Genomic DNA, 27,227 nt, shown 5'->3' with positions numbered 1-27,227 from the left:
TTTTGAGCGCTAATCCTATTAAACAGCCATCCTGCCGCTAACTTCAAGGAATACCCCTAACGGCTCTGGTAATGGGGGAAGATTTAAGTGGCACAGCGATGCATTTTACCCTCCCAGCCTTCCCCCATGTTGGCAAAGAAGCCAATAATCTTACATCTTTCACTTCACTGGGCAGCGTTCCCAAATAGTGTCAGAGAGGCCGGCATCTTGGCTGGCATGAATCAACTTTAAAAATTTCTACACTGTCACATGCTGTGGGACAAGGAAGGAATTATTAGGGCTCGCACGCAGTGAAAAAGCTTTTTCCAAGTCTGTGTATTACGATGTGCTCATATTTGTTTAAACTGCGACTGTTTTGAAACTGTAGATCACAAAATGAAAGGTAGAGAATGCTCCTCTGGCAGCTTTAAGGCAGTGAGTGTTTCTGTGCAGGATGCTGAAGATGTAGCAGGGAGAGGCATCTCTCACCTCATTTTTCATCCACATGTTTCACTTTGGGACATTTACTTTAATGCATAATTGATTTGCTTCCCAAAAGAGAAGGCCCCAAAATCCCAAAGTGAGTTACGTGAGGTACCTCTGATGCAACACAGGTGCAAGGATGCTGACAATAGCAAGAGTGTGGCACACTTTGGAATGAAATGTATTTATTTCATGTCCACTTTCAGTCTCTGTGCAGCACAAGTGAATTCAGGGTGTTGTGTTGACTAGTCGGGATGTAGTACCTCTCTTCAGGACCTGCTGGACCTTGATGTGGTTTGCACAGAAGCCACTGTAGAGCTTGAAGTGGTCAGCATAGTAGAGGAACGAACCCCCAAGAGAAAACAGCAGCTTCTGTGAGGAGAAAAATAAATACAGGGTTGTGAGTGTCGCACACAGATGGAGAGTGCTTCAACACAAAGCGAGAGAGAGAGGATGAAAGGGTGCGAACATGTAAAGTCATGACCGTCCTCCCTCCCCTGGGGCAGTTTCAGACGCCCCCTCTGTCCTCTCCCTCTCGACTAACCTTCTGAGCACTCTGGCTTTCAGCAGCTCTCAGTCCAACCACTGAACCGCAGCCTCGATCGATAGACCCCACACCTTGTCATGTCAAGCCTATAAATCAGCCGAAGAGGCTCCTGTTGCACCATCTCAACTTTTTATAAACCCCAACAACTCAAAGATCATGCACTCTCTTCTGAAGAGTGGCTCAAATCGCCTTGTTTGAGAATGACGTTCACATTTAAATCGATGATGAGATCTATCACTGTGGGTCTGAACCTCACCTTAAACTGGGATGGGGTCTCAAGGGTGCTGAAGTCCGGTGAGGAGGCAATCCTCTCTTCTAGCGTCTGCAAGAAGACCCTCTGGAAGTCCAGCATCTCGGGCAGGCTGCCAAACAGACTCTCCATCTAAGAGGACAAAGGAGGAAGAGGCAAGCAGAGTTATGGGAAGAAAGAGGAGAAAGAGGATGGTGAAAGTGGGGGAAGTTGATTGATGAAGATAGGGAGAAGGGAGAGAATGAGCAAATATAAAGTTATGCGAAGGAAAAAAAATAAATTGTGAACTTGTAATTTGTAACAGTCAGTCAGACAGGCACCCTAAAGTGTTATAACCCCACCCCCCCTTGTGATGGCTCCATCTCTCTATGAAATGTAGCACATATACACGTACCAACATCTACTGTCTAACACATATAGCAAGAGTCAGCTCTTAATGGCTTTTAATGAAGAGTGTTGCTAACACGCCCTTGTCCATTCTGTGTCTGGACACGTCCCCGTGTCTCTTAATGGCCTTTTGATTTGCCCCAGTGCTCAGGAGCCTATTGACTTGCGTATCTTGGGAGGGACGTTCTGCGTTTGAGGTCATGCCTGGCAGAGAGCAGGAAACTGAGTTCATTAGCACGCTGCAGCAACACTGTATGTTGTCACTGTTTAATTAAAAGGGGTTTTAAATGAAGAGGGGGAAAAAAAAAAATTCTTTTTTTTTTAAAAAAAAATCGCACATTCTTAATAAGGAGCACGCAACGCAATCAGTGGACTGAGGTGTGTGCTTCGAGGGTGGGTTTATTCTTAAGCCTGCCTTTATTAGTGTGGGACGCTGGAAGGTCAGTGCAGGGGAATGCTAATTTGTCCCCCAGGCAGTTGAAATGGTAATAAGGGGGATGGCTCAGAGAAGTTCATAAGTTTATTGGTGGGTAAAAAAAACACAATGAATTGATGTCTTGTATAAAATCAGCAACTACCAGGGCTCGTCTATGGTTCCTTCACCCCCCCCCCCATTCATGTTCAGTTTTTTTTTTGTTGTTTTTAAGGCGCATCACTCACCTCGTCCAGTGTGAGAAAAGTTTCATTCTGCAGAGGTTTTAGGTAGATCTCAAACAAACAGTCCAGATCCTACATGGGAGAAATTCAGAAGGTCAGTCATTACATGTTATCCCTTTACCTGCTTATTCCACACAACCCCTTTCATTATCAGATTTCTCCCTTTGTAACCTCCTACTGTCTTCCTTTATTCCACTCTATTACTCTCCTTTAATGTGGCTGTAACTTTGTCTTGATATCAGTGGGGATATTCTCATTAGGTTGATATATGAGCCCCCCCCCCCCTTCTCCCTCCCAACGCCATCCCGCCTGGTTGCGCATGGATACAGACGAAACGACCTGCATCAAGCAACTCTGAGAATACAATCTCCTCCTTCAATTATAACTCAATATCAGGCTGAAGAGGAGGGGTGCACAGGGAGGGAGACCAAATGGAGAAAATTAGGAAATTAAGAAGAAAGAGGGAAAATGCGAGCCATTACAGGTGTTGCAGAGTTGATAAGATCACGGTTGTGGCTCTTAATGTGCATCAGGGAGAAAGGGGTTGTAATATGAAAAATAAGGAAGGAGGAAAATAAATCTTTAGAAAGCACAAGGTCAAGTTTGATTAAATATTCATGCTGGCTTCTTAGATTCAATTCAAATATTACAGCCGTGGAAGCTTCGTGGTCTCACCTTCACGTAGGATTTCTCCGTGTCCACCAGCTCCTGGATGACCTTGCGCAGCCTCTCGGTGGCGCTCATATGCTTGGGGCAAGGTCTGAGTAAGGTGCCCTCTCTGGTAGGACCCGAGCCCAACTCCCCTCCCTGCCTCATCGAGGGTTCCCTGCTGTCGTCCATCACACCCCCAGCGCCCGAACCGGAGCCTTCCTGGAAGGACTGGTAGAGGGTGCACACCGTGTCCACGCTCTGCAGGGGGCAAAAGAGAGGAGGGTGGTGTATTTAGGTTAGGAAGCTCGGGGATCAGAACTGTCAGCTGGATGAAATGAGGGTCACACTGCATGTTCACACACAAGGATCCATTAAAACTATCCTTAATTTAACCATTTATTTCTAATGTATTCCACTCCCAAGCTGTATAAGATAATTATGTATATAATTCTGCAACGTGCACGATCAGTGATCCCTCTGGGTATTCTAAGAGGGTTATAAAGATTTAGTTATGCAGTTTTTACTAATTGGCTTTGTATCAAAGACCTACTACTAACTATATCCCAGCAGACATTCCATTGTCCCTCTAAATCTATGACGAGAAGTTGTGAAGCTTTATGTCACATCATTTTCCTAAAATTTGACATGCAAGGAAATCCCATGAGGTCATGTATTAGTTTCTAATAGTCTATATTAGAGAGTAAGAGGGTGCTTATTCTCAGAAAAGTTCTTCCAGTATACTTCTTTTAGAGGTGGAACTGGTGGAAAACAAAGCTTCATACTGTACTACTTACACGGGTATTCAGTGGAGACAGATAATCGTCACTTTTCATTCGCTCAAACTGTACAGCCTCGGAAAGGAAAATTAACATAAGATAGAGGCATCATATTGGGAAGTCTAGCCTGCGGCACATAAGATTTTGTAGTCTTTTAGCAGCTGTGGCAGAGAGATTAACAATAAAAAGCTTCAGAGTTCGAGCACCTGAGAAGAAATTAAGGCAAAACTGACAACCCAGATTCCTGAAAATTTGGGAAGCTGTGTAAAATATAACGACAAAAAGCAATGATTTACAAATGACCCCCAACCAATACAGAACAGAACATAGAAATCATATCAAATCTTGAAAGTGATTCATTTTGATATTTCATATATCTCATTTTGAATTTGATGGCAGTAATACATCTAAAAAAAACAGTTTCTGAACCTTTGAGAGAGGAATGAAGTCCAATTCTAGTCTGATTCTACCTGCTCAACAATCCTGCATTTTGCATTTCATGGTGTGCCAAATGTTTTCAACTTGTGAAAGGTCAGTCCAGCACCTACTTATGAAGCTTTGCTGTTGTAATAGATGCAGCATGAAGTTTAGCATCGTCTTGCGGAAATATGCAAGGCCTTCCCTGAGAAAGATCCGGATGGGAGCATATGTTGCTCTAAAATCCAAATATACTGTACCTTTGAGCGTTTTAGCCTTATGCAAGTTGCCAGTTCCATAGACCCTAATGCAACTCCATACCTTCAAAGATGAAGGACAATTTTGGAGGACACAGCATCCATGATTTCCCAAAAGAATAACAAAAATCAATGTGTCTGACAACAGAGCTTTTCCACTTTGCCTCAGTCCATTTGAAATTGGCTATGGCCCAGAGAATATGGTGGCATTTCTCATCATGTTCACAAAGGGCCCGTTCTTGATATGACGGAGATTTAACCTACATCTTCAGATTCTCTGAATCTTTGGTTGATATTATGTACTTAAAGATACAATAAAAATGTATACATCTCAACATTTTATATGTTTTCTATGTTCTATTGTGGATAAAATATTAGTTTCTGGCATTTGCAAATCATTGCATTATGTTTTTTATTTACACATCATCCCCACTTTTAGAACTGGGCTTGTACTTTACAACATGGTTGCCACCTTTTGGTTTAAGCATTTCAAGCACTACTATAAATGCACGTCCACTTCATCAAAATTTGCAAAAATTTCTTCCCTGACAAGCTACACAAGCAAAAAACTTACTCAACAGCAGCAAGCTCTGTTAGACTGAAGTGCGCAAGCCATCGATTATGATGTGATTTTAGAGCTAAAAATAGTTTCATGATGGCCAGTCCTTCTTATTCCAAGTGAATAACATGATGTAGCATTATAATCTATGGCCGGTCCCTGAAATCAGCAAAGGCTGATAAGTGCCAGTAATAGCAGGTTCCAATCTGCTGCACAGCAACACAGAGCAGTGGGACAGCCACAGTGCCAAACAAAACAGCTGCTCAGCAGTCTCTGCCTCCCCTTGTGTGTGTGTGTGTGTGTGTGTGTGTGTGTGTGTTGCTATTCAAAATATCGCATGAGCAAGCAGTCAAGTGCAGCTCCCTACCAAAGAGTGTTCAGCAACAGACATAGATCGATACACCCTTCATTCTGAAGCTACAGGCACTGATGCGCATGCATGCGCAGAACCCAAGCAGTGTGTGAAAACTCGTCTGAGTCATTTAGCTCCAATACTGGTGTGAGCTACCACCCATAACCCCCCTTTCTACCCACTCCCAGGGAGCCCAGAGACAATCAAGGCTTCCATTAATAAGCCGGCAACTCATCAGCAAGCTCATTATAGCATGGTCACTCTAAAGATGGCCCTCCCACTATTCCAGTATAGACTGCTTGTCTCAGAGTGAAAGAGAATTAAGAGACAGAAGAAGAAAATTCCTCTCCATGTCCTTTATGTATGTCTGGGTTAAGCCTCTTTCAAGTGATCCGCCACCCACAGCAGTGCTCCATTGTGGAGCTCTTTGAAAGGAGTTAATGTCTCCCTGCGCACTGGTGGAGGGACTAAACTGCAGAGCACAAGACGCACTTATTTGCTGCCGATGGACACACTTCAACATGTAAATTCACAAGCAATCTCATGCTTCTGTAAACGAGATCGAGAGTGTACAGCCATGTGAGCAAACATGTAAAAGCAATGCGAATACGCTTGCGTGTGGTTGCATGCATGTCAGCGTTTGTTTAGCTTGCAAATACTGCTGCTGACAGACTTTCTCTTTAAAGATCACAAAGCCCGCCCCAGCCACCGGTGATGACGACTGTGATGATGCCACACACAGAGGCAGTCAGCCATCATTCACCAATGCACCTTTTGGGAAAACTCCCACCAGGCAGACGGACGTGGGAAGATTGGAAACACAGGGGTTGAAGGATATCAGAGCGACAAATTCATCAAACAGCCCACTAGCAGCTCCAGACAGGAGAGAGCAGCCTTGTAGAGACTGATAACAGCCATATCTGCTGCTTATCTCAGCAACAGGCACCGTAAAGGGGAGGCTTGTTGGGGCCTTTGTAAACACGTGTGCATATACCACCACTCAGGTACCAAATTAATTCCTATCACACCCCCACAGGGGCACAATGTGAGCACATGCTCACCTTAAATACGCACACGATTATGAGATGATGAAGCTTCATCCGAGCAGGAAAAAGGAGTGAATACGCTTGTTTGGATGCTGAGGAACGCGTGCACAAAGAGATACATTCTTACTGGTTTTTATCAGCACTAAATAACAGATACCTGCATTGGAGCGTGACAAGAGAAGATGGGCAAGCAAAAAAAAAAAAAGGGGAAGAGGGTGGGTGGGGGCTACACTGTCATGACTCAGACTTTGCAACTGCCTCACAACAGTCCAACCAACGCAGCCTGACAGCTAGCCCAAATAACCAATTAAGAGCTGAGAATGAGAGCCAGCAGAGGCAGGAGGAAAGCCTGGGAGCGCCACGGAAAAAAAGTGGATCTGGCACGAGCTGCTGCAAATTCCTATTCAGCTTTTCCTGCTTACAGGTGTCAGCTTCACATCATGTTTCTACCTCTACTCGTGTTCTTTAGTCGACGAAGAAAATAAGTCTGACAGCATTTGAAGATTGTAAATATCTATCATGATCTCCCGTTTACACTGTGGCAACATCCAGCAGCATTTCTTTTCATTTCCAGTCAATTGCCTGCACACAGGTACATTACATCCATTTGCGTGATCGAATATGTAAAAGTAAAGCAAAGGGGGGTTTCATTCCAAAATGCTACATCTTTCTAGTTAACTGTGCTCGCATAAGTCCAAACAGACAATGGAAAATCCTGTGACATACAAGCTAAACCCACACAGCAGCGTTGTTCTCACACTGAAGTTTAACCACATCTTTGTCAACGTTAAACCAAAAAGCTCTTATTGAACCTACTCACTTTCAGGAGCGGAGAGAAAATAAAAAAAAAAAGCAGTCAAGAGCTCATGACTCTCTATTGTCATGTTTAATGGGGCTCTTTTAAAAACATGAAAAATGAGACTGGAAGTGTTGCTACCTCCCCAAGTCTCCTGGTCACCATGAACAGCAGTCTGTAGAGCAGCCTCCACGCTGCTGTGGCCTGCCGCTGGGTCCTCCGGGCCAGTGAGCAGCCCTTCCTCCGCAGCCTGCCTCCTCTGGATGTCGGCATGACAGCTCCACACAACCGCGTGTGGTTGTTAAAGTTGACCCAGTCTGAGAAAATACGGCTCGATCGTCTTGGGTATTTTTTTTCCTACCTTTTGCGCTCTCCACCTCTAATTTTCAACTGATGATCAATAAGTCTTCTCTGACTTTCCCAACCCTCTGCCTCTAATTTGTTCCCCGTCTCCCCGTTAGGCCCGGGTCAGAAGCCTCAGACTTGAGTAGACATCTGCTTCTCAGGTGGAGTCTGCTTTGATGGGGATTGAGCCATTGGTCCTGCGGTTCTGTGAGCGTAGGCAAAGAAGAAGTGCTTGCAGCCGGCTCGTTTGGCATATTAAACAGTGGGGTAAACTCTGGCCACTTTGGGGAATTCTTCCACTAGCAGCTATTACCATCCATCCCTTTGCATCAGCAGTATTGCCCCTATGTCTCTACCTCCACACTTGACCATCCATCCTACCTCCCCTCTGTCTGTTTTCCTCTAGAGATCTTAATTCCTCCTCGTTGGGTACAAGTGACCTCTCTGGTGTGATTTCCAGAGAGCTGAATGGAGAGTCCGAGAGCTGTATCAGTGTCCAGTCTCTCAATAGCGGGAGTACAATGAAGAGAGTTCTGGCTTGTTACCTCCACACACAGAAGAATGGCTGACTCGAAAATGGGAGGCTCTGAGCTGGTGGGGGTAACAGGGCAGGAATGTTAACTATGGCCCCGCGCAAGAATAAAACGGGATATGTATCGCTTGATGTACAGGGTAGTGTCATGTGGAATAAAAATAAACAGATGAAGACTGTTTCTATTAAAAAAAGTGGCTGCTTTTAGAAACTGTTATGAGAGCAGATCCTTATAGAAAGGATTAGGAAGGTGACTGTTCTGCATAGATTCGTACAAGTAGATCATTCAGGTGTAAATGTTTACATATTAGATCCTTCTAATGTTCCTCTTCTCTGTTTAGGAATATAACAAACAAGAGGTGAGGAAATGAACCCTGGCTGTTGTGGTTTATAGCTGGCACATTAACATATTTTCAGACATCCATGTCCCGTGATGTCCGTCTCTGAGACACCGGCAGCGGTCCTTTTGGATCCTGTGATTTGCAGAGTGGGCTTCCCCTGGATCAGGTTTCCTTGATTGGATTTGGATCAGGGGAGGACAGGTCAACACCTTGGGTTCTTTGTCACAGCACAGGACACGTTGTCCTGCAGAGGGGAGGCTCTGCGTCCGTCAGGGGGTGAGGGGGTTTGGTCTGGTAAGTGCTACATGTTATAGTAACATGAAATTAATTCATTTAAATTCCTGATTGCATATGTAAGAGTTTTGAATGTACTAAGCTAATACAGCACGGTGCTAAAAATAATCGAGTCCCATTTGATTTCTATATCAATACTTTTTTGGGCCTAAGCACTTTCAAAAACAGGGGGAGGGGTGTGTGATTAACACTAAACACCATTTCCCTTTTAGTGCTCCGAGTCATAGTCATGTGCAGAGCTCAGCTTGCTTTGCAGATGAAATGCAGCTCAATTCAAAAGAGAAGCCTAGCGCTTGTTCCGCAGCGGAGCCCTATCTTTACCGAAACAAACAAACAAATGTTGGGAGGGAGAGGATAAAGAAAACAGCGTGAACTAGAGATATGCCCCAGGGTCTGGTTTTTACCCATCCTTCTCAGAAAACAGCCCTGTCATGACACTGTTAGGCGGAGAGAGTGAGAGCTGCTGCCCGGTGGCTGGTGGGCAGGTTGGTGATTCATTTGCCATGTTAGTGGGCCATAGTGCCACGATGCCATCTTCTTTACAAAGCCCGATAAAAGAAGACACCGACTCATAAATCAAACAGAGCAGTAGGGAGGAGAGAGGAAGATGAGGGGGAAGGGCTGGTTCCGTCGCGCTCCACACAAGCCCATTTACGCCTTTTATTATTCATCCTTAACAAATATTATTCCATCGATTCTCTGAGGACTTTGGGAGGGGAGTGTGTTTTAATAATGAAACCAGCTTCAGATTAAAGCACCCATTCTACTCAGTCCCCCAGGCTATTCAGATCCACTCCACTGCATGACTGCTGGTACAAAGGCAAAGAAATGCCAGATTTATACGTTATTCTTATCCCGAGATGCCTAAAAATAAATGAAAGTTTAAGTGGAAATGCTTGTTGATGACAAACAAGTATGAGGACTTAAAAGGAACCACCGTCCTGACAAAATGTTACTTCCTGAATAGGCACATGCACAATCTAGGTAAAGGATAAAAGCTGAACTATAGACGTCCTAAAACTACCAAACATGAGAGGACTATAAGATATAATGAAGCCACACAAGGAGACTGTTGATGAACTGCTTGTCACATTAGATCTAACTAAAGCTGCACAACTGATATCACAGCAGTAAAGGCTGGATAGACCCTTTAACCTGCTCCCATCTTCTGTAACAGTAAATCTTACAACTTGGACCAAAGTTGTCAACCAACCTTTGAGCCATGCTGCAATTTACAAGTGCCTTTAACGACCGATGCATAAAACAGGCTTATGAATTCTAGGATACTAAAACAACTAGATATTTTCACCACATATCCAAAGACGTTTGTGTTTTTTTTTTTTTTGTGTGATAGACTGGAGCTCGAGCGTGAATCCTTTTATTATTGGCTTCCTCCGTCAAGGCCACCCACAAGCGAGCGTCGCATCAGCTCATAATTACCGGCTGTTTGTCCCCTTTGGCGTCTCTCTGGCAGGGCATGCAGGCACTCACGTCTTCAGCCAGGCAGGCCAGCTTGTCCTTAAGTAGCCGTCCCAGGCCGAGCAGCGCCGAACCCAGAAAAAGTTCATCCTCCTCGGCTTCACAGCCGGACGACCAGAACCAGCACATGGCAAAGAGGGACCACAGGGCATGGGCCGGCGACTGCTCGTGCATAAAGAGTCCAATTAAGGTGGTGAGATAGAGGCACGGCTTTGCTTCCTCATCGTCCCTCTTTGGGGCTACCGTTGGTGCAGCTGCAGCACTGGCAGCCCCCGGAGTGCTCATTACATCCAGACCGGTGTCATAGTGGGTTGGGGGTCCCTGTTAGTTGCTCTGTGGCTCCTGTAAATTTGGAACTTTTTTTTATCTTCGACTTGTTTACAAAGAAATGGACAGACGAGAGAAGGCTAGTGTTTACTGGGCTGCCAGTAATAAACCCAGATTATTAGCCTGCTCAAGGCCAGATGGTGGCTGATGGGCTTAGTCATAATGTACATACACACACACACTCCCAAATTACCCCCTCCCAACTCTCCCATCTAACAGCCACACACACACGCAGAAGTCGGGTGAAGGAGATTCTCCAAAGTTTAGGAAGGGGATGTGTGTGGCTTAAAGGAAGGCAAGATCATGTTCCAAGAGGGTGCATGCAAATATCTGCAAAGTCTGGAAGGCCTTAGAAGAAAGGAGAACCGAGACTCTTGCTTTTAATTCACACATTTTTAAAAGGTGTTAAAACACCTCAGACTTATCTTGTCCACCCAGAGATGTTATCTATAAAAAAAAAAAAATTAAAAAAGGAAGACAGACTGGGGGGGGGGGGAGGAGCAGAAATGTTGCCATCCCCCAAGTGTGTGTAGGTCTATTCTGCACTATTACTCACAGTCAGACCCTAATAACATCAGTGCCTTAGTCAAGTGAGTCAAGCCAAATCTCTTCGTACTGACAGCCAGACAGAGCATGGCTCCAGTTATAACCCCCTTCATAAGTCCATTCAAATGCTCTTACTGAAATGTCTGGTCTGGACAAATGCAAAGAGGCTTAAATATGTCTGTCTGCCATCTAACCTTTGGTTTAAAACAAGACATAAAAATCTACTTTACAATACATCAAACTGAGTGTAAGAACAATACTGTATTTACTATATAATTCTAATTGAATTCAGTTTGAGAGCAAAACATTGCACAGCATCATTTGGTGGAAGTTGAGCTCAACTCTTCACTGAAAGGCTTCTTGCCGCCGCTTTTGCTTACGTTTCATTTAGAATAATTGTGGCTTTCTCAGGTGCTTTCGGATCAAAAAGCTCAAGGGACTCTGACAGTACCTGGGGGGAGAATTGTGTCTGTTTCAGCCACCAAAACACTGGCTCCAGTCCAACCGAGTCTTTTCGCCGGTCCACAGTTAAGAACAGCTTACAGGAGGGGCTGGGGATGGGATTACCAGCCCAACTAATGTGTTGTGACCCCCCACGTTTTAAAAATCTAGAGCCTGTGTAGCATCTGCTTCTTTTAAAAGAGGAGAATGAAAAAGTTAGCTCACTGTTCCTCTCAATTGCCTTTAAAGTTTTGACATTGATGGTTTGAAATAGTTGGTCTGAATCGTTTCCAGCTGAATCCATAATACAGGTTTTGTTTTCATTTCACCAGCTGACCTTTACAGATCCCGCTCGAAACAGTGTGTATAAATCCTGTTTGCATTAGCTTTCATAAATTCCAGTTAGGGTTTGGGAAGGATTTCAGCACTCTGACATGTTCACAAACATAGATGATTGTATACAGCAGCATTTCTAAATTAGACTGGTGGTATTAAGAGACCAGTTTGCAGGGAAAACAAGGAAATATGTTGGAAAGGACGTTTAAGGTGATGCAATAACATGGCTCTATAGTGGATCTGTGCATGTGGAAAACCAAACCATTTCTGAACTGGTTCAGGACCAACACTCAGATGGTTCCTCGTGTGCAGTTCGAACATCTATTACAAGATAAGAGCTAAAACGGTACCTAAAAGTCCCTACAAATGCAGTTTAACAGATATTTTTATAGTGTGGACACAAAAAAAAAGAAAAAGAGGGGTGAAATCCCTCCAACATTTAGAGTCACTGAATAATTTCACGAAGTTTGAGGGGCACCTTGTTTCCAACTTCAGGACAGGCTTTTTTTGCACTGCCATCAGTCCGTTATCCATAGAAATGCAAACAAACCCCTTTAGATTAGACAAAGGAGCAAGTAAAATATTCTCAGTGTTAGCCAAAGGTGACATCTTAAAATTGTTTCTCTTAACCTACCAACCAAATGCATTTAGTTTAATGTCATAATAGATCGAGGCATGCATCTACTCCCATATGAGAAGCTGAAAAACAGCAGAACTTCAGTATTCTTGCTATACAAAAGCACAATTAAAACAATTATTTAATTATTGAATAATATCGCTGAATCATAATGACGCATGGAGCTTACAGCCAATTTAAATTTGTCCCTGTCCACATCCTTCCAGACATTATCCATGTTTAATCAATTCTATGTGTGGTGCCTCGTGAGAGTTACCCAAGACAACCTTAATTGACATCAGCAATCAATTGGTTAAGCTCATAACAGAAGCGCAACACTGTGTTAAACCAATTGCTTCAGCACTCTATAGCCAAATATTTTATTAAGTAACTCCCAGGTACTGAATCATAATCAGTATCCTGATGATAAACAATAACCTTAACCACGCCAAGAACAAAATTCAAACAGACACACACACAGATCTCTCTCCTGCAGTAACTGCAAATTGGAATGCGGCAGACCAATTAATCAAACGTAGCCAGTCTAGTGAGGCAGCTGATTACAAGGTGCGACAAGAGGCTTGAAATTAGTCCTACCCTTCAATCCATCTCCATTGACTTTCATCGGCAGTGTGCACGCATGCGTGAACATATATGCTGATACACGGCCGATTTTCTACCCGGTGACTCGATTTTTCTCTCTTCCTGCCCTGGAGAACAAAGTGATGGCTGTGCTGCGATTAAATCCAGCTCTGCATGGCAGCAAAGAAAAAAAAAGAAAAAGTGATTTACCGGCACCAATATCTCACCGTGTGTTTCATCTCTGCTTTTTTTTCAAATTCCCTTCACAGTGGCTGACTCTCCCTGATGGAAAAGGCGAGCTTCGTCTCCTTATGTTTCTCATGTGTGCACAATGACACCAGTGACACAGACACCCACTGAAACACCTCCTTCACGCACGCACTTTTATTCCACTCATTCTCCGGTAAAAACACAACTGGCAGGGGGCTGAGCAGCAGCAGCAGCAGCAGTGGTGCAGTGCAGATCCCAGCGCAGTGGAACTGACTCATGACAAAAAGAGAAAAGAATAGAGCCAGCGCAGAGATCGGAGGAGAGTTGTCCTCTTAAATCCGCCTCTTGGCTGACCTCAAGTCAGATGTTGCAAGGTAACTTCTGACGCAGGCAATCTGAGTAAATGCTGGTTCCCTTTTCATTCAGCCTATATCACACAATGAGCAAATTAGCCAAACATGCACTCAACAACTGTAATAACAATTACTGTATGCAGCTTTGGAGAACATGAAATATTAGCCGAATGACTCAAGAGAAGGTACATATGCATGAACACATTTTCATTCGCTCCCAGGCTTCCTGCCATGTCTACACTGTTAACACATGGCTCTTTGCAGTGACCACACACACTCATTAGTGCCACCATCAAACACCACCACACAGACTTTCCCGTATTATATTACAGCATCACTGTGGCGTAATTCCCGAGGGACAGGCCCGCGCTCAGTTTAATGACTTCAGTAAAGTTGGTTTAAATATCAAAAACCTGACAGGAAAATTCAACAGCCAGCAGGACAGGAATAGATATGCAATCTGCCAAAAGTCATTAGGGACAACTTCCTGGCAGGTTTATAGAACAGATATTCCTGTAAAATGGTTTGAAAGGAGGACTTGTATTAAATGCAGTGCACTGTACAAAAGCCACAATCCGTGGAATTTCTAGAATATTTGCAATAAAAAAAAAAAAAGCAAAAATATTGGCTTTTCCCCCCACTTGTCATTGTCATCATGTGCATGTATGCTTGTGTATGTTGGAGGCAGTGGGAGTGAAACACAGCCTCTTCTCTCAGTCTACATCCTGTCTGCATGACAGTAATAAGCTGTGTATATATTGGTGGCTATGATGGAGTATCCTAATTATGGTAGTGCTATGGATTGGTGCCAGTCTGGCTTTCTGACAGCTTTACAGCAGCCATACCAGAGGGCACAAACTCCCAACAACATGCATAGTCCCGCCCCCCTCCAACACACACACACACACCTGGAGGGAAAGATGGGTACAGTATGTGGATGAAATACAGTCTTTCTTGCACTTGAGCCCCTCCTACCTTGCTGTGTTGAACAGGCCTGTGTGCGCAGTGGGAGTGACCATTCTCCAATCCTACGCACAGGGACTCACCACAGTCCACTGCAGCACACACATCTGAGGAGACAGAGCAGGAGAGAGGGTGTCTGTTTGTGTGGGAATTGTGTCTTATGCTTACATACCACCAGCTCTGTCCCACAGTCATTTTTGCTAAAGCTCATCCTCCCAGCGACAAAACATAAACAATGTTCGCTGGTCAGAGTCTGAAACCAACATGGGTGCCTGCCAGTCTCCGAGAATTTAAATATATCTCAAAACTAAAAACGGCAAGGGCAATTAGTTATCCCAAAAAAGAAAAAAAAAGGGCACAGACTTGGCAGTTCTAATTAAAGACTGTTGTATTTTTCATTGTTTGGACAAAAAGCGAACAAGGTTCACGTCTAGTTTACTTCAAATCCATTTCATTAAAATGCACATTTGCATATCAACCACCATCACAGGATGATATTATAAAACAAGAGAATTAGTTTGAAATTCAAGTTCTCAAGGACAAACTCTAGCAGTTGGCACATGAAAAGACGTTGCTCCTGATTGTAGCCAGGGAGGCAAGCCAATGTGACTGCAGGAAATGAAAGGGGAAAAAAAACTCCTGTGGAGAGAAACTTCACAGTTTTAAGCATGCAATCACTGTCAACAAATCTCTTAAGAGTTAGAAGAAAATATCTAAAGATATCCAGTCATCTGCTTTCATTTCTCTTGTTTTATACAATGGCATCAAGGTGAATGAATACCAGGTCACATACGTCTTCCTTCTGGAAGGCTTTTGTAATTGCTGTCTGATAAGTGTTAATTCTCTGCTGTCTGCGCTCACCTCCCTGCCTCCTTATCAGCCTGCCTGGGACAATGCGCCCTCTAGAGACAGATGAGAAAACTGCAGGCACTTTGATCAACAACAAAAACGAGGACCTCAAGTCTGCATTCCTTTCGTGTTCTATTTTGTCGATACTGAAGGAAAGACTAATGAATTGCAATAAACATTATGACGCTTAACACTTTCCATGAAATCAACTCGGCAGTAAAACAGTCACAACATGCCCTGCACATTTTGAAGGAGAATATTAACAAAACTTTAAGGAACATTCAATCATCTACAGATCTGGTGATGCAGTTTGATCAAGTTAATTTCATGAACATCCTGTGTTCAAGTCTGCAAGTCACACGCTTCACTGTGCAACCATCTCGTTTCACATGGCCGAACAAGAAGAAAATAAATAAGTAGAAATAGGTCAAATATAAACGTTCCGCTCTTTAAGACTTTATTCTGAATCATTTCTGTTGTTTTGACTCGTACTATGAAAGGCAATTTATAAAATGGTCTATTACAAGACCGTATTGAAAAATCCTCTATTTCTGTGCAACATCACAACAATAAATTTCTCAGGTCGAATCCCCCTTACCTTCACTGCTAGGCTTGAACAACAAACCGCTCCTCTACCAGCTGGTATCAGCTGCGTTTGCTTAGTGTTCAGTTCTGAAACCTCTTGCCCACAATGAGATGAAACCAAGCTGACAGGCTAATATATATTTGTAACAGGAAGCATCTTTTTTTTTTTTTTTTTAAACTGCCTCTTTAAGCTTGTTCTTCAGAAAAGAGACAACGCAACCTCCGAGGAAGTTAAAACCTCGACTAAAACAGAAGTGGAATGGCCGAATTGTGACTGAGGTGACAAAACCACCCACAAGCTCAGCAGTTACCCTTAATGTGAGAAACAGACCATAACTGTTCGGTTAACATAAATTAAGTTTGACAGCCTTACCAAACATGGCTTAAAGAACAGCACCCTCACATTAAATACAACCAAAATCAGAAAAGGCTAACTAGAAAAAGACTTCGAGGTGCAGTATTTCCCGACTGTTTCCCGGTAGAACGACACAGCTTCCACAGAAGTGGCCGTTTAAGACCGGATGCAGCATATGGGTATTGCATTTCCTATGCTTAGAATGCACCTCAGCTCTCAAATTGTTAAACTGGTGACCGGGTCATATGCACTAAGAACTAACAAAAAAAAAAACACATCTACATCTTTCTTGCTGGTAGAAATGTTCTGTGCATGTGTGAGAACGCACCTGATGAGGACTTGGCTCTGTGGTGTTTGCTGCTCAGCTCCTGCTTCTGTGTGCAGGAAGGAGCCGAGCAGTCCGAGGCCACGGCTGGCAGCACCGGAGCGTCCCTCCTCAGCCTCAGGTGCAGGGTTTGCTCAGCAAACAGAGTCTGGATCAACGTCAGATCCAATCCCGACACACCACGGCCGTTCAGCACTAGGATCTCATCGCCTGGACACAGACCTGAATACACAGACAAGAGTGTTTCATAGAGGCACAGAAAGGACACACGGATCACACAAGTGTCACTGTCTTTGGAGTTAGGACTAAGTAAGCAATCACCAACCTTCACAGAAAGCCAGTCCATCAGGGAGCACTTCATTAACAAAAATCCTGCTGTTCTTCTGGGTGTCTATGTGCCCTGTGACGGCGAAGCCTGAACAGAAGGATTACATAAAAGATGAGCTGTACATAAGCAAACAGACTCAACTAGGCATCAGTCTTCCTGTGCACGGCCAACTCACCAAAGTCCGCAGTGCTGCTCGGCCTTCTCATATGCAGTGTAAACACATTAGCTGGGACCACCTCCAGATCATCACCGACCTACAGGTTCATTTGAATCAAATCAATACTCAATAAAGAAAAGAGAAAATAATGAAGAGTTTTGTGTATCCAAGTGGGACTGTGCATGTTTGTTCTTCTCACCACATCGCGGAGTAGCTCGCCAGGAGCCAGGTACAGCACCTCCACGTCCTGTCCCGCCCGCCTGTGCAGTCTGAGGCAGTGAGAACCCGGGTCCAGCTGTTTCACCTGTTTACACAAGAGGCCCTTAATGTTCAGCGGCCTGTGTGCACAAAGTAATCTGACATATTTCGTGCACCAACACTTAGCCTAGCAGCTGCTGTGCAGCCAAGGTGTGAATTATTCACCGACTTCACACTTGGTGATGAAACCTAAGAATGCTTTGCTCGTGGGACTGCATGCATGCATGTTGTGTGTGGAAGTATCAGTTTATGAGCAGCCATTCATAGGGGATGAGTGTGTGTAATTACAATTCAGCTAAATGTAGCCAAATATGCTGCTGCAGATGCTTCAGAAAAGGCTATTTGACGATTATGTCAGGTTTTATATCGACATTCCGTACCCACGTAACTAGATGTCAGATGACAACTAAACCCGAATGACATCACTGCACCTGTTGGGCACTTATTGCTGTTGTAACCGTCAGAAATACTGTTCTCCCACAGTAGTGAAATGTCATTTTGAAACCCAACCTTGCAGGCTGCACAGAGAAGGTCGGCAGCTGTCTGGTCTCTTCTGACGGGAACTTGGATTGTCAGGCCGTCTGGCATGTGGACACACATCAGCACGTCAGAGGCACCGCAGACACCGTCCCACATGCCACCCTCAGGGGGCGACATGGAGTAGATGCTGGCCAGCACATCCAGTCGCTGTAAGAAGAGGGAAAATGGTTCGGAAGGAAGGATTTAGGGGGAAGCGGGTGGGTAGCATTAGACAGAAGAGGGAGTCAAGAGAGAAAGGGAGGGGATGAAGGAGGTAAACAGAAAGGAAAGGGTGGGTGAGAGTCCTAGCATACAAATCAATGCAGTTCCATTAGTCTAAATGCTTGGCTGTTGATCAAGCGGCGGCGCAAAGATGTCATACAATCAGCCTTTCAGAAATTCATTTGACGACATAGCCAGCAGTTGCTCTACATTATAGTCATCATAATGACCGTGTACAAAAGCGGATTGGCATGGGCCAAATGGCAGGTCTAGATGATATCTGGATGTTTTTTTGATGCTGTTCTATAGGAATCAGGTTTTTTTTTTTATTATTTTTTTTTTTTATTATAAATAAAAAGGCAAGTGATGTAAAGGGACAATTTATGTCCACCATTCTGGAGGTAATTATGTGTTATTCGTGGCATTAGCAGCTGGGTCTGAGAATGGGTATTAAGGGTTGGGGGTGGCCCACAGCTCGGCCTCGCAGGCAGCCATTTGGGGCTTTTGGTTACGACTCTGTGTCTCTTGAGGGAAAAACACTGCTGCGGTGTGGGGTCTAAACCACAATTATCAAGGCCCAAGCTCATGAGGAAAGTCTCCATCACACCAGATGTACAGACAGTATCAAGTTTAACTGAGACATGGGACCAACAGGGATAATTACAAATGTTTAAAAAATATTATGAGATCGTAAAAGGATGATTGGTGTGAGAATGTGTGTGTTTGTGATTTTCTGTCTGATGTGTGTGAGCCTTTCTGTCCATCTCAGAAGTTATTTACTGTTGATGAATCACCTCAGGAGGAGAAAGACCTTTTTCACTGCCAGACAGACAGCCTGAAGGGACAAGCAGAAGTGTCTGATTCAGAGCTTAGCCACACACACATGTAGTGCTCTCACAAGTGGACAAACATTTGCCTAATTTTTCCTCTTAATGACCCGTAAACTGGGCTACATTAAGAGTCTGTGCCAAAATAAAGCCATCGGTGTCCATAGCTAAATGTTTGCTTCACCTGCTGAGAAGAATGAACACAAGGTACCACACCAACTCCTGCCTGCACTTTTAGGGATGTGAGGTCATGCTTACAAACAGCAGATGAAAAAAAAGGGCGCCATGGCAACAGGTTTACATAACAAGCTCATCTGTGTCCCAGCAACATCAGCGTAACTGGAAAAAAAAAATAAAAAATTTGGTTTCCTACACTGGCTTGACCAAATGCTGACTAACACTGTACACTCATTCATGGTTTTAAGAAAAAATTGACGGTTGCCTTGTCAACGTTCCATGATCGGTTGCCAAAAGTGCGGTGAAGACGTGCGCTGGACTTCAACAGGCACTCTGTGTGGCAAGTGTGTGTATGCTATTTATATTTGCACTCAGTCAAATCTTTCAATATTTCAGCCTTTCCTCTGAAGTGTGGAAATTATTTCCCCATCCAGGAGCTTCTAAAGATGGAACGTGGAATAACGGGCGCAGTTCCTCTTAGCAACGCAAATATTACTGCACTGCCTCGAACAGAGAGGCTAACCATGAAGGAACAGTTGGAGACAATTTCCATCATTTTTACCCTTTTTGCTTCAATTGAAATGAAATCGCTCTTCATTTTCTTGAAGCTCCACCTAAGCTTCTTTTTTTTCCATTTATTTTTTTTCGCACTTTCTTTGCACTAAACGCCGGCACCTCCCGAATCAGTTTCAGAAATACAGAAGTTTGTGTGTTTCCAGTAGTATTGGGGTTGTGCTGAAAGGCAGTGACACAGAGAGGGGATCCATTTTTCATGGATGAGAGGAAAAGAAAAAAAAAGAAATCTCCAGTGGCATTTTAGTATGCAAGAGCGGAGGAATATAAAAAGGTCTTCCAATTTCCAAAACAATAGCAGACTAATATATGTGCTCAGAATTTGCTAATTTCTTAAACTGCAAGTGTAAAAAAATGCAGGCATTAAACAGCGACGGCTCTAACTTAAGCGATGCAAGTCATGCAAGTCATTTTTTCCCCAAGCAGTCAAAACATATAGTCTCACTCCACTGCTGACAGAAGGAGTGGGTGGACTGAGGAATTGAGGAGCAACACTTTGCCACTCTGTGTAATATTTAGTCAGTTGTAGCACTGGAAGGTCCATCCCGTACAGATATTTATTCTCTTCTTCTTTCCGTCTTGCTGCAGCGAGACAGTGTCGACCGATCCTCGAGCACACACTCAAACAAACATACCCTTAACTTGACTTTATTACAAAGGATCAGAGGAAGATGAATGCTTATCAGAGTAACTCCCAGGATTTGAGACCCAAGGAGTACAACAGGCACAAAGTCATCGAGACGGAAATGAATGACGCATGGGCGTAAGGAGAGAAATCAATGCTGCTCTGCCGTGTTCACTCTACTCTTACTCCCCAACCAGTCTTTATCCCCACTGAATAGAAACGGATCCCAGTGATGAGCCATTTTCCCATCTTCACATCCATATCTACTAGAGGTTTAAACACTCGACCGAAAGGGAAAACCGCCGCATTTAAATCAACATTAAAGCGTCGACCTAATGAAAGCCATTTTGTTTTCCAAAACCACTTCCTGTTCCAAGTCTCTTTCTAGAGACTTTCTAGACCCTAAATAAAGGCTGTTGTAACACTCGCCACATTCACCACAGACTCCTACTATGAATCACTACATCCTGCTAAACCATGGTCTTCATAACACCAAGCTGCTCTGCCTGAAAGTGCCCATTATACTCATCCATCAGTGCTACGTTTCATGAGGACGGATAGTTTTTAGCTTTCGGGGGTCACCGGAAATGATTTTATCTCATAGTCCGAACAAGGAGATGTGTTTTTGCCTTCCATACATTAACAGTTCTTCAGCTAATTTGGTCTAATCCTACACACCAACACCATAAAACAAAGGACTAAATATATAGGTCCTTCAAATGTGGTTGAAACAGATAAAAACAGCCATTTCTCAAACCCCTTCTTGTTGCCAGCAGCAGTGCGACTACCATAAGTGCAGCAGTGTCTTTGTTAGGACACACAGCTCAGCTATTGCTCCCATGGGCAACCAGACTATTACAACAGGAATGGAATATCCATTTCACAGTCGAGTATCTTTTTATCTGGGGGCTGGTGAACTTTATAACCAAAGAAGAAACTGTTCACTGCCCCCGAACAGCCTCATTTGTAGGCAGTGCTTTTCTTCCATCATTTGTCTACATCACCGTGGAACATAATTGCATTATACCTGACCATTTTAGGCAAATTTCAGCAGGATTCCCACGAATGAAATGTGATAACGTTCAATGGTGGGCTAGCCTGACGTTTGGAACTGTAGCAAAGATCGGTCACAGTATCAGACGCGATTCGTCGGGTGATTTGAGTGCCTGGCGATGCCGCTTTAAAAAGTTAAACTATAAGCAACTTTCCACTGCAAGCTACACCTGAAAACATGTTATCACCCAATTCAAAGTGAATGAGAAGCAAAAGTATTGAAGCCTGCAACGTGTATGGGTGAATCTGGCATAACTGACCAATTAGAGCAGAAAAGGCTTTTCGGCAGGGGAATCTCAAAGAAGCAGGAGCCAAAGTGAGGCATTACATACTGAAAGTAACAAAAGGTCCTGCAGGCATGTTCAGTGTGAGGAAACCATTTTTTACATTAAAACATGTGGACCTATTCAACAAGATCCCCAAAAAGAATATTATGAATTTGCAAATGGGCTTTTTAACCACAGGACCTCGCTGAGGTGGGAAATAAATCGAGCTGAAAACACGTGGAAGCCTGAGAACCAGCAAGGATTGCAGCTGAGATCTACAGCAGTATTTCACACTTTCGTAATGCAGATATTTAATGACCCAACAATCTTCCAACATCTGGCTGCTCACAGGTTCAGATTACACACGCCTCAATCATTCAGCATATGTGCCATACACGCATCCACTCTGCTCACTCCATTGACTCTAGTTATGGCATGTACTAAGCTACTGTTCGCACCAGTTTTTAAAAAGGCTTCTACCACTTTGAACTGTTAGATTTGCTGTTTATCCTGCAGACACCCGCAGATCAACATGAAAGAAATCTCTGCTTTGATCCTGAACAAGTAATGTACTCAGGCAGACTCACACAAGCTTGTTAATGCCCAACGTGCACGCACACACCAAGCGTAAAAATATCGTTACACAGCACACTATCAAAGCCATGAAAGACAGCAGAGGTCAAAGTAACAGAGGAGCCGTTTCTGTCATGGATACTTCACGCTCTCACTGACAACTGTGCCACAAGTAGGCTTTGACAGTAGTGTTTTTTTTTTTTTGAAGAAGAAGAATATACATCAAAGATCCACAAACTAGAACGGACAGAATTACAGAATTTTCTAACTCACCTCGGTGCTTCTGGGAGGCAGGGCGTACGTTTGACCTCCAGCATTGCTCTCAAAGATCTGAAATCAAGAGGCATAGAGTGAGGATCACAGACAGGAGGGCACCACAATAACTGACTCATAAGGGTTACAGCAGAAACACAAAATTAAGACCCGCACAGTGCAAGTAGCAAGGTAGTTAATTAAAAACTACTTGTGGCGAGAGCAGCACTTTGATACTGCTTCCAAACGGGATCTGCAGCCTTTGAAGGTGCAATGGTGGAAATAAGCTGTGTGTGTGCGCAGAGGGGATGTGCACGGACACCGAGAGGTTTCTTTATTGCAGAGAGATGAAAGATGGAAAAAGTCTGGCAGATGAGACGAAAGGACAAGCTACATCCAGCCTTCTGCGCTGAAATGTCTTGCATCTTGATTGGTTCTAGCTTCCTCAACCTCCTCTCTGGTTAATGATCATGAGGTGTGCTGTGTCTGGCTCGGTAAACATCTGTACAGTACAGTGGTAACACAGAGCCACCCGTTATAAAGAGGGAGGGGGCCCAGTCCAAACGGACGGCTGTTATCAGGTTTTGCATTGACCGTTTGTTGCTGGGCAGGAGACACATAATACGTGGCACAGATGCTAACAGAAATTTATTCTTCAAAAGGGTTTAAGACAAACTAAAAGCTTCTCGTATTCTGCTATGAAATCAAATTAGCTCAACCTAGATTTTCTCCTGATAGCATGCACACTTCTGTTTACAACTGGCTCATTTCCCAGGAGTAAAAAAAAAAAAAAACACTTTCTAACCACTGTCATGATGGAAAGGCCTCGTCTGACCTCGGATCAGCAGACCATCTCCTTCCCCAGCATGAGCACTTTTACAAAGTGGCTGTAAACAGTACTGCTACACCGTAAACTGCCTAATTTTAGAAAGCTTAACCAACTCTCCCACAAATCCTCAGACCTTGGCCCACTTCCCACAGCCGACTGATGGCCAGCTCCCTACTGTAGCCCTGCAAAGATAGATGAGAGAATAGTAACCAAGAGGGAAGGAGGTTGGTGAGGGGGGGCATGACTTTGGGGGCAAAGTTCTAGAGCCCAATGTCACAGTGGTAAATGGGATTTAGGTTTCGTCAACACAAATGAGTCGGTATGGAAATTGTGGGAGAAGGGCCGCTGGGTAACGCTCAGATGTTTAAGCTCTGAGAAACAGGGTTTGAGAGGGAGGACAAATGGTGAGAGGAACTGGGGGGGGTGTGGGGGGGGGGGGGGGGGGGGTTAAGAGATTAAATACGCATGTGAAAAAAGAAGCTGAAAGATTGTCTGTTTCAGCTGAGCCGAAGGGGATAAATGGAGGGCAAAAGTGAGGCAAGGCAAGATAATATCTTGGAGAAAGCAGAATAAGAAAACCTGAGAAGGTAAGAGCACTTTAGGTGCATGGAGGAGAGCTTGGCTCCTGAGGCGGCTTTTCTGTCCTCCTAAAGCAAAAGATGTGTCTCCTGTCAGAGTCACAGTAAAAGCAGCCAACGAGATGATGATGCAATTTAAAGTGGCCGCGACTGAATTTCCCCTCAGAGAGTAAAAGACAACTTAAACTGCAGTGATCTCTCACTCCTCAAAAAAGAAAAAAAGAAGAAAAGAAAAAAACAGCAGATGTCCAGGAAAACCCAGCATTCTGAAAATCTCTTGAAGCACTTAGCAGGCATTAACTGCCTCTTATTAGCCTCCAAGTAAGGACAGAAAGACCAGAAAGCACTAAATAGAGCTTGTGGGGAAGGGAAACCTGGGGGGGGAAATAAAGGGAGGCTGTTTAATATTTAGCATCTTTACACCAACCATCTGCTGGTATCTGCGGGGCTGAGAAGAGAGTGGAGAATGCCATCTACCACATATGGCTTTTAATAATTCATGTTTGTGCTGCAGAGCCACCTCAGCTGCCTGCACCACGAAATGTAACCGGGCCTCATTAGGCAGGCCGGCTGGAGCTCCCCCGAAAAATAACAACACACGCATGCTTACCTGGACACTGACAGATGCATACATATAACGGCAGGCGGTGGGATGGATGAAGGGTTGGGGCAAGAGGGGGCGAAACAGGGGAGGAAACATTAAGTGCGCAGTCAGGCATCGGGGAGTGACCTACTGATGACTAACTCGTGGCTTAAAAATGTTTTTATAAAATACCAGATTGAGGTCACAGCATAAAGACGTGCCACTACCTTTGTAGTTCCTCAAATAATGATAGGAGCACCAAGAAACACTAGAATAAATGAGCGTTTCTTGACTATTCTCCAGGGCCCTACAGAGTGATGGATTTCTGTATTGATAAACACGCAGCCCACATGATTCTAATTACTAATCCGAAAGGCTTTAGTTCCCAGTCTGCACCTGGCTGAGGAATGCTCCCATGTGTCTATGCTGATGAGAGGGTTGCACTCAAACGTAGTGGAAAGCAGGAGGGATGTGAGTTTATGTGCATTTAATTAATAAAAACTCCCCTGAGAGTGAAATGTGCTGAAAGTGCATCATGATTGTAACAATCTCTCGCTTTCTTTCATGTCAACAGAGATACAGTACGTGAGTAAGCATAATAACAACCTGACTTTAGGTTAATTCATCAACAAATATGCACCAAGTGCACTGAGAGGTTAGGCATCAAAAAGAGAGAGTGTATGCTCACACACATAGAATATGTCAACTTTATCTGCTTGGGACTTCTGCATGCTCATGCTCTCTGTGTAAGTTTGTGTGTGCCAATGGTTTCCCCGGCTGCTGAATACATGAGGTGGGCTATCCTGCATTAAGGACCTGCTAATCAAGACCCCCTGAAGCGTTTTCATTACTCTGGGATTCAGTGGAGATTACTTAGTGTCACCTCAAGGCCTAAGTGTTGCCATCCAGCTTTCATCATTTGGACACAAAGATCCTGGCATGGGGTTCAATTATATAATCTTTCCTCTTATTACCCCTTTCAGGACTTTTTCACCTCTGCTAAAGACGTTATGTGGTTGTTCTGGTTTAGTTGTTTGCCCGCTTAGCAAATCCCATCCCTCTTGTAATTAGGGATGGGATTAGGATTTGCATGAGAATTCTATCTGAGGTATGACATGGCCCAACTCAGAAAAGATTGATTTTTTAAGTCAATCCGGATCCGGAATTTTATGTCAGCCTAGGTGGAAATCTGCAGTCTGCGATGACTCTTGCTGATTAAAGTTGTCGCTCATGGGCTGGCCACATGTCAAACTTTGACCGCAAGAATAAATACTAACAACATTTGATCAAATTTGCAACTTCAAGCCTTGAAAATTTGACATTAAACAAAGTTAAAAAAAAGTGAAAAATTCACACGAAATTGCTTCAACTTTCTGTTGCATCGAAAGACAAAAAAAATACGTGGGTCTGTTTATTTGTAATACCTGAGATGCAGAGGGTCTCTTGTCCCGGCCTCTCTTAGTAAAGTTGTCGAGGCCTTTAAGAGAGGAAAACAGGCCTCTCTTCCGTTGTTTGCATGTCAGGGAGAATGAGCGCCTCCTGACTGTGGCCTCGTCTCTGGAACAGATCTGAGCAGATACACAATATCAGGACCGCAAATCAACGAAAAAAGAAAAAAAGCCCATCAACCCGTCTTAATTAGTTTATTTTCTTCAATCAGTGCCTACAGAGAATGTTCACATGACATTCAGATGATTAGAAGATTTTCAAAGTTACTGTTACTCATCAAGAGAATTAAAACTGATGCGTCACATACAAAAAGCATTACTACGAAGCACTTAAATGTGACACAGAGCTTGTTTGCTGATCTTTGAGTCATTCATCTGCTCTCTGCGGGGTCTGTCCCGAGCTTCCTTACCAGAGCATGGAAGGAGGAGACAGAAAACATCCCCAGGCGGCCCAGGGTGGTTTTTGTGGGACGGCTGGCGATGGCTAGCAGGCTCTTTGGGTTGGGCAGCTCTCCACCCTGTAGACTGGCAAGGTAGCAGCGCATCCGAAACAGGTCCAGGTTGAACTTCTCCAAGTTCTGCTCCCACTGCTGGATCTGAGGGAGGAGAAAGAATAATAAATTGTCAGACTTGGTTTAAATTAATTTGTGTTTGGGGGGGTGGGGGGCTACATGGAGGAGGAGGGTGGTTGGGAATAAAAGGAGGAGATCCAGGGTCAGGCGAGTGCTTTCATTCATGCTGCAATTGCTTACAGATGTTGGGTGAGAGCAAGGGCATAACTTAGTGGAGGTTTGATAGTGAAAGATGACTGCATATCTAGCAGAGAAGCGTATGTGCATGTGTGGTAATCAAATTGCACATTTTTTTAAGCAGGTCCTGAGAGGCCAGTGATGTTGAGCAGACCACCCGTCAAACTTCCACTCTCTCCCACTTTTACAGTTGCTTTCCCCTCTCCCCGTTTGCACTATGTAAGCTATAAGAAAGTGCTTATTTTGTTGGCTGGAGACTGGCTTTAATGGCTACACTCAAGTTAAACAACCCTCCATAACAACTGACTTTAATAGGTCTGGTCTGTATGGTGAGTCCACTTACAGTAACGCACCCTATGGCGTTGTCCCATTAGGTTTCGTTCACATTGACTGCATTCTTTGGGATTAGGAACAAACCGTTACGTTTTATGAACATCCTAAACAAACATCTTAAACAAAAGACCTTGCAGAGAAATTACTGTGGGACCAATAGACTCTGTGAAAAACTATGCATGTCACTGCAGGTGGCCTCAGTTAACAAGCCTCGAGTCAAAAACGTTCAGAGATTCCCATT

The 27,227-nt window shown here is 44.0% G+C and overlaps 1 protein-coding gene across 3 annotated transcripts in view; it reads right to left on the bottom strand.

Moving 5' to 3' along the window:
• Positions 1 to 27,227, bottom strand: part of LOC142366141 (rho guanine nucleotide exchange factor TIAM2-like) — a 111,360-nt gene that overhangs the window by 6,517 nt on the left and 77,616 nt on the right. For all 3 annotated transcript variants that reach the window (XM_075447949.1, XM_075447948.1, XM_075447950.1), the window contains exons 7-19: positions 26,315 to 26,500; positions 25,881 to 26,024; positions 22,488 to 22,544; positions 17,890 to 18,066; positions 17,321 to 17,425; positions 17,140 to 17,218; positions 16,962 to 17,051; positions 16,640 to 16,858; positions 14,535 to 14,629; positions 2,979 to 3,212; positions 2,307 to 2,375; positions 1,266 to 1,391; positions 726 to 834 (exon numbers count right to left, since the gene is read on the bottom strand). In XM_075447949.1, the coding sequence (XP_075304064.1) occupies positions 726 to 834; positions 1,266 to 1,391; positions 2,307 to 2,375; positions 2,979 to 3,212; positions 14,535 to 14,629; positions 16,640 to 16,858; positions 16,962 to 17,051; positions 17,140 to 17,218; positions 17,321 to 17,425; positions 17,890 to 18,066; positions 22,488 to 22,544; positions 25,881 to 26,024; positions 26,315 to 26,500 (1,690 nt within the window). The remainder of the gene's footprint in view (positions 1 to 725; positions 835 to 1,265; positions 1,392 to 2,306; positions 2,376 to 2,978; positions 3,213 to 14,534; positions 14,630 to 16,639; positions 16,859 to 16,961; positions 17,052 to 17,139; positions 17,219 to 17,320; positions 17,426 to 17,889; positions 18,067 to 22,487; positions 22,545 to 25,880; positions 26,025 to 26,314; positions 26,501 to 27,227) is intronic.

The sequence above is a fragment of the Odontesthes bonariensis genome, chromosome 17 (assembly GCF_027942865.1).
Source record: "Odontesthes bonariensis isolate fOdoBon6 chromosome 17, fOdoBon6.hap1, whole genome shotgun sequence".
Lineage (NCBI taxonomy): Eukaryota > Metazoa > Chordata > Actinopteri > Atheriniformes > Atherinopsidae > Odontesthes > Odontesthes bonariensis.
The sequence above is the reverse complement of the archived record's forward strand: the minus strand, read 5'-3'. Positions and strand labels throughout refer to the sequence as shown.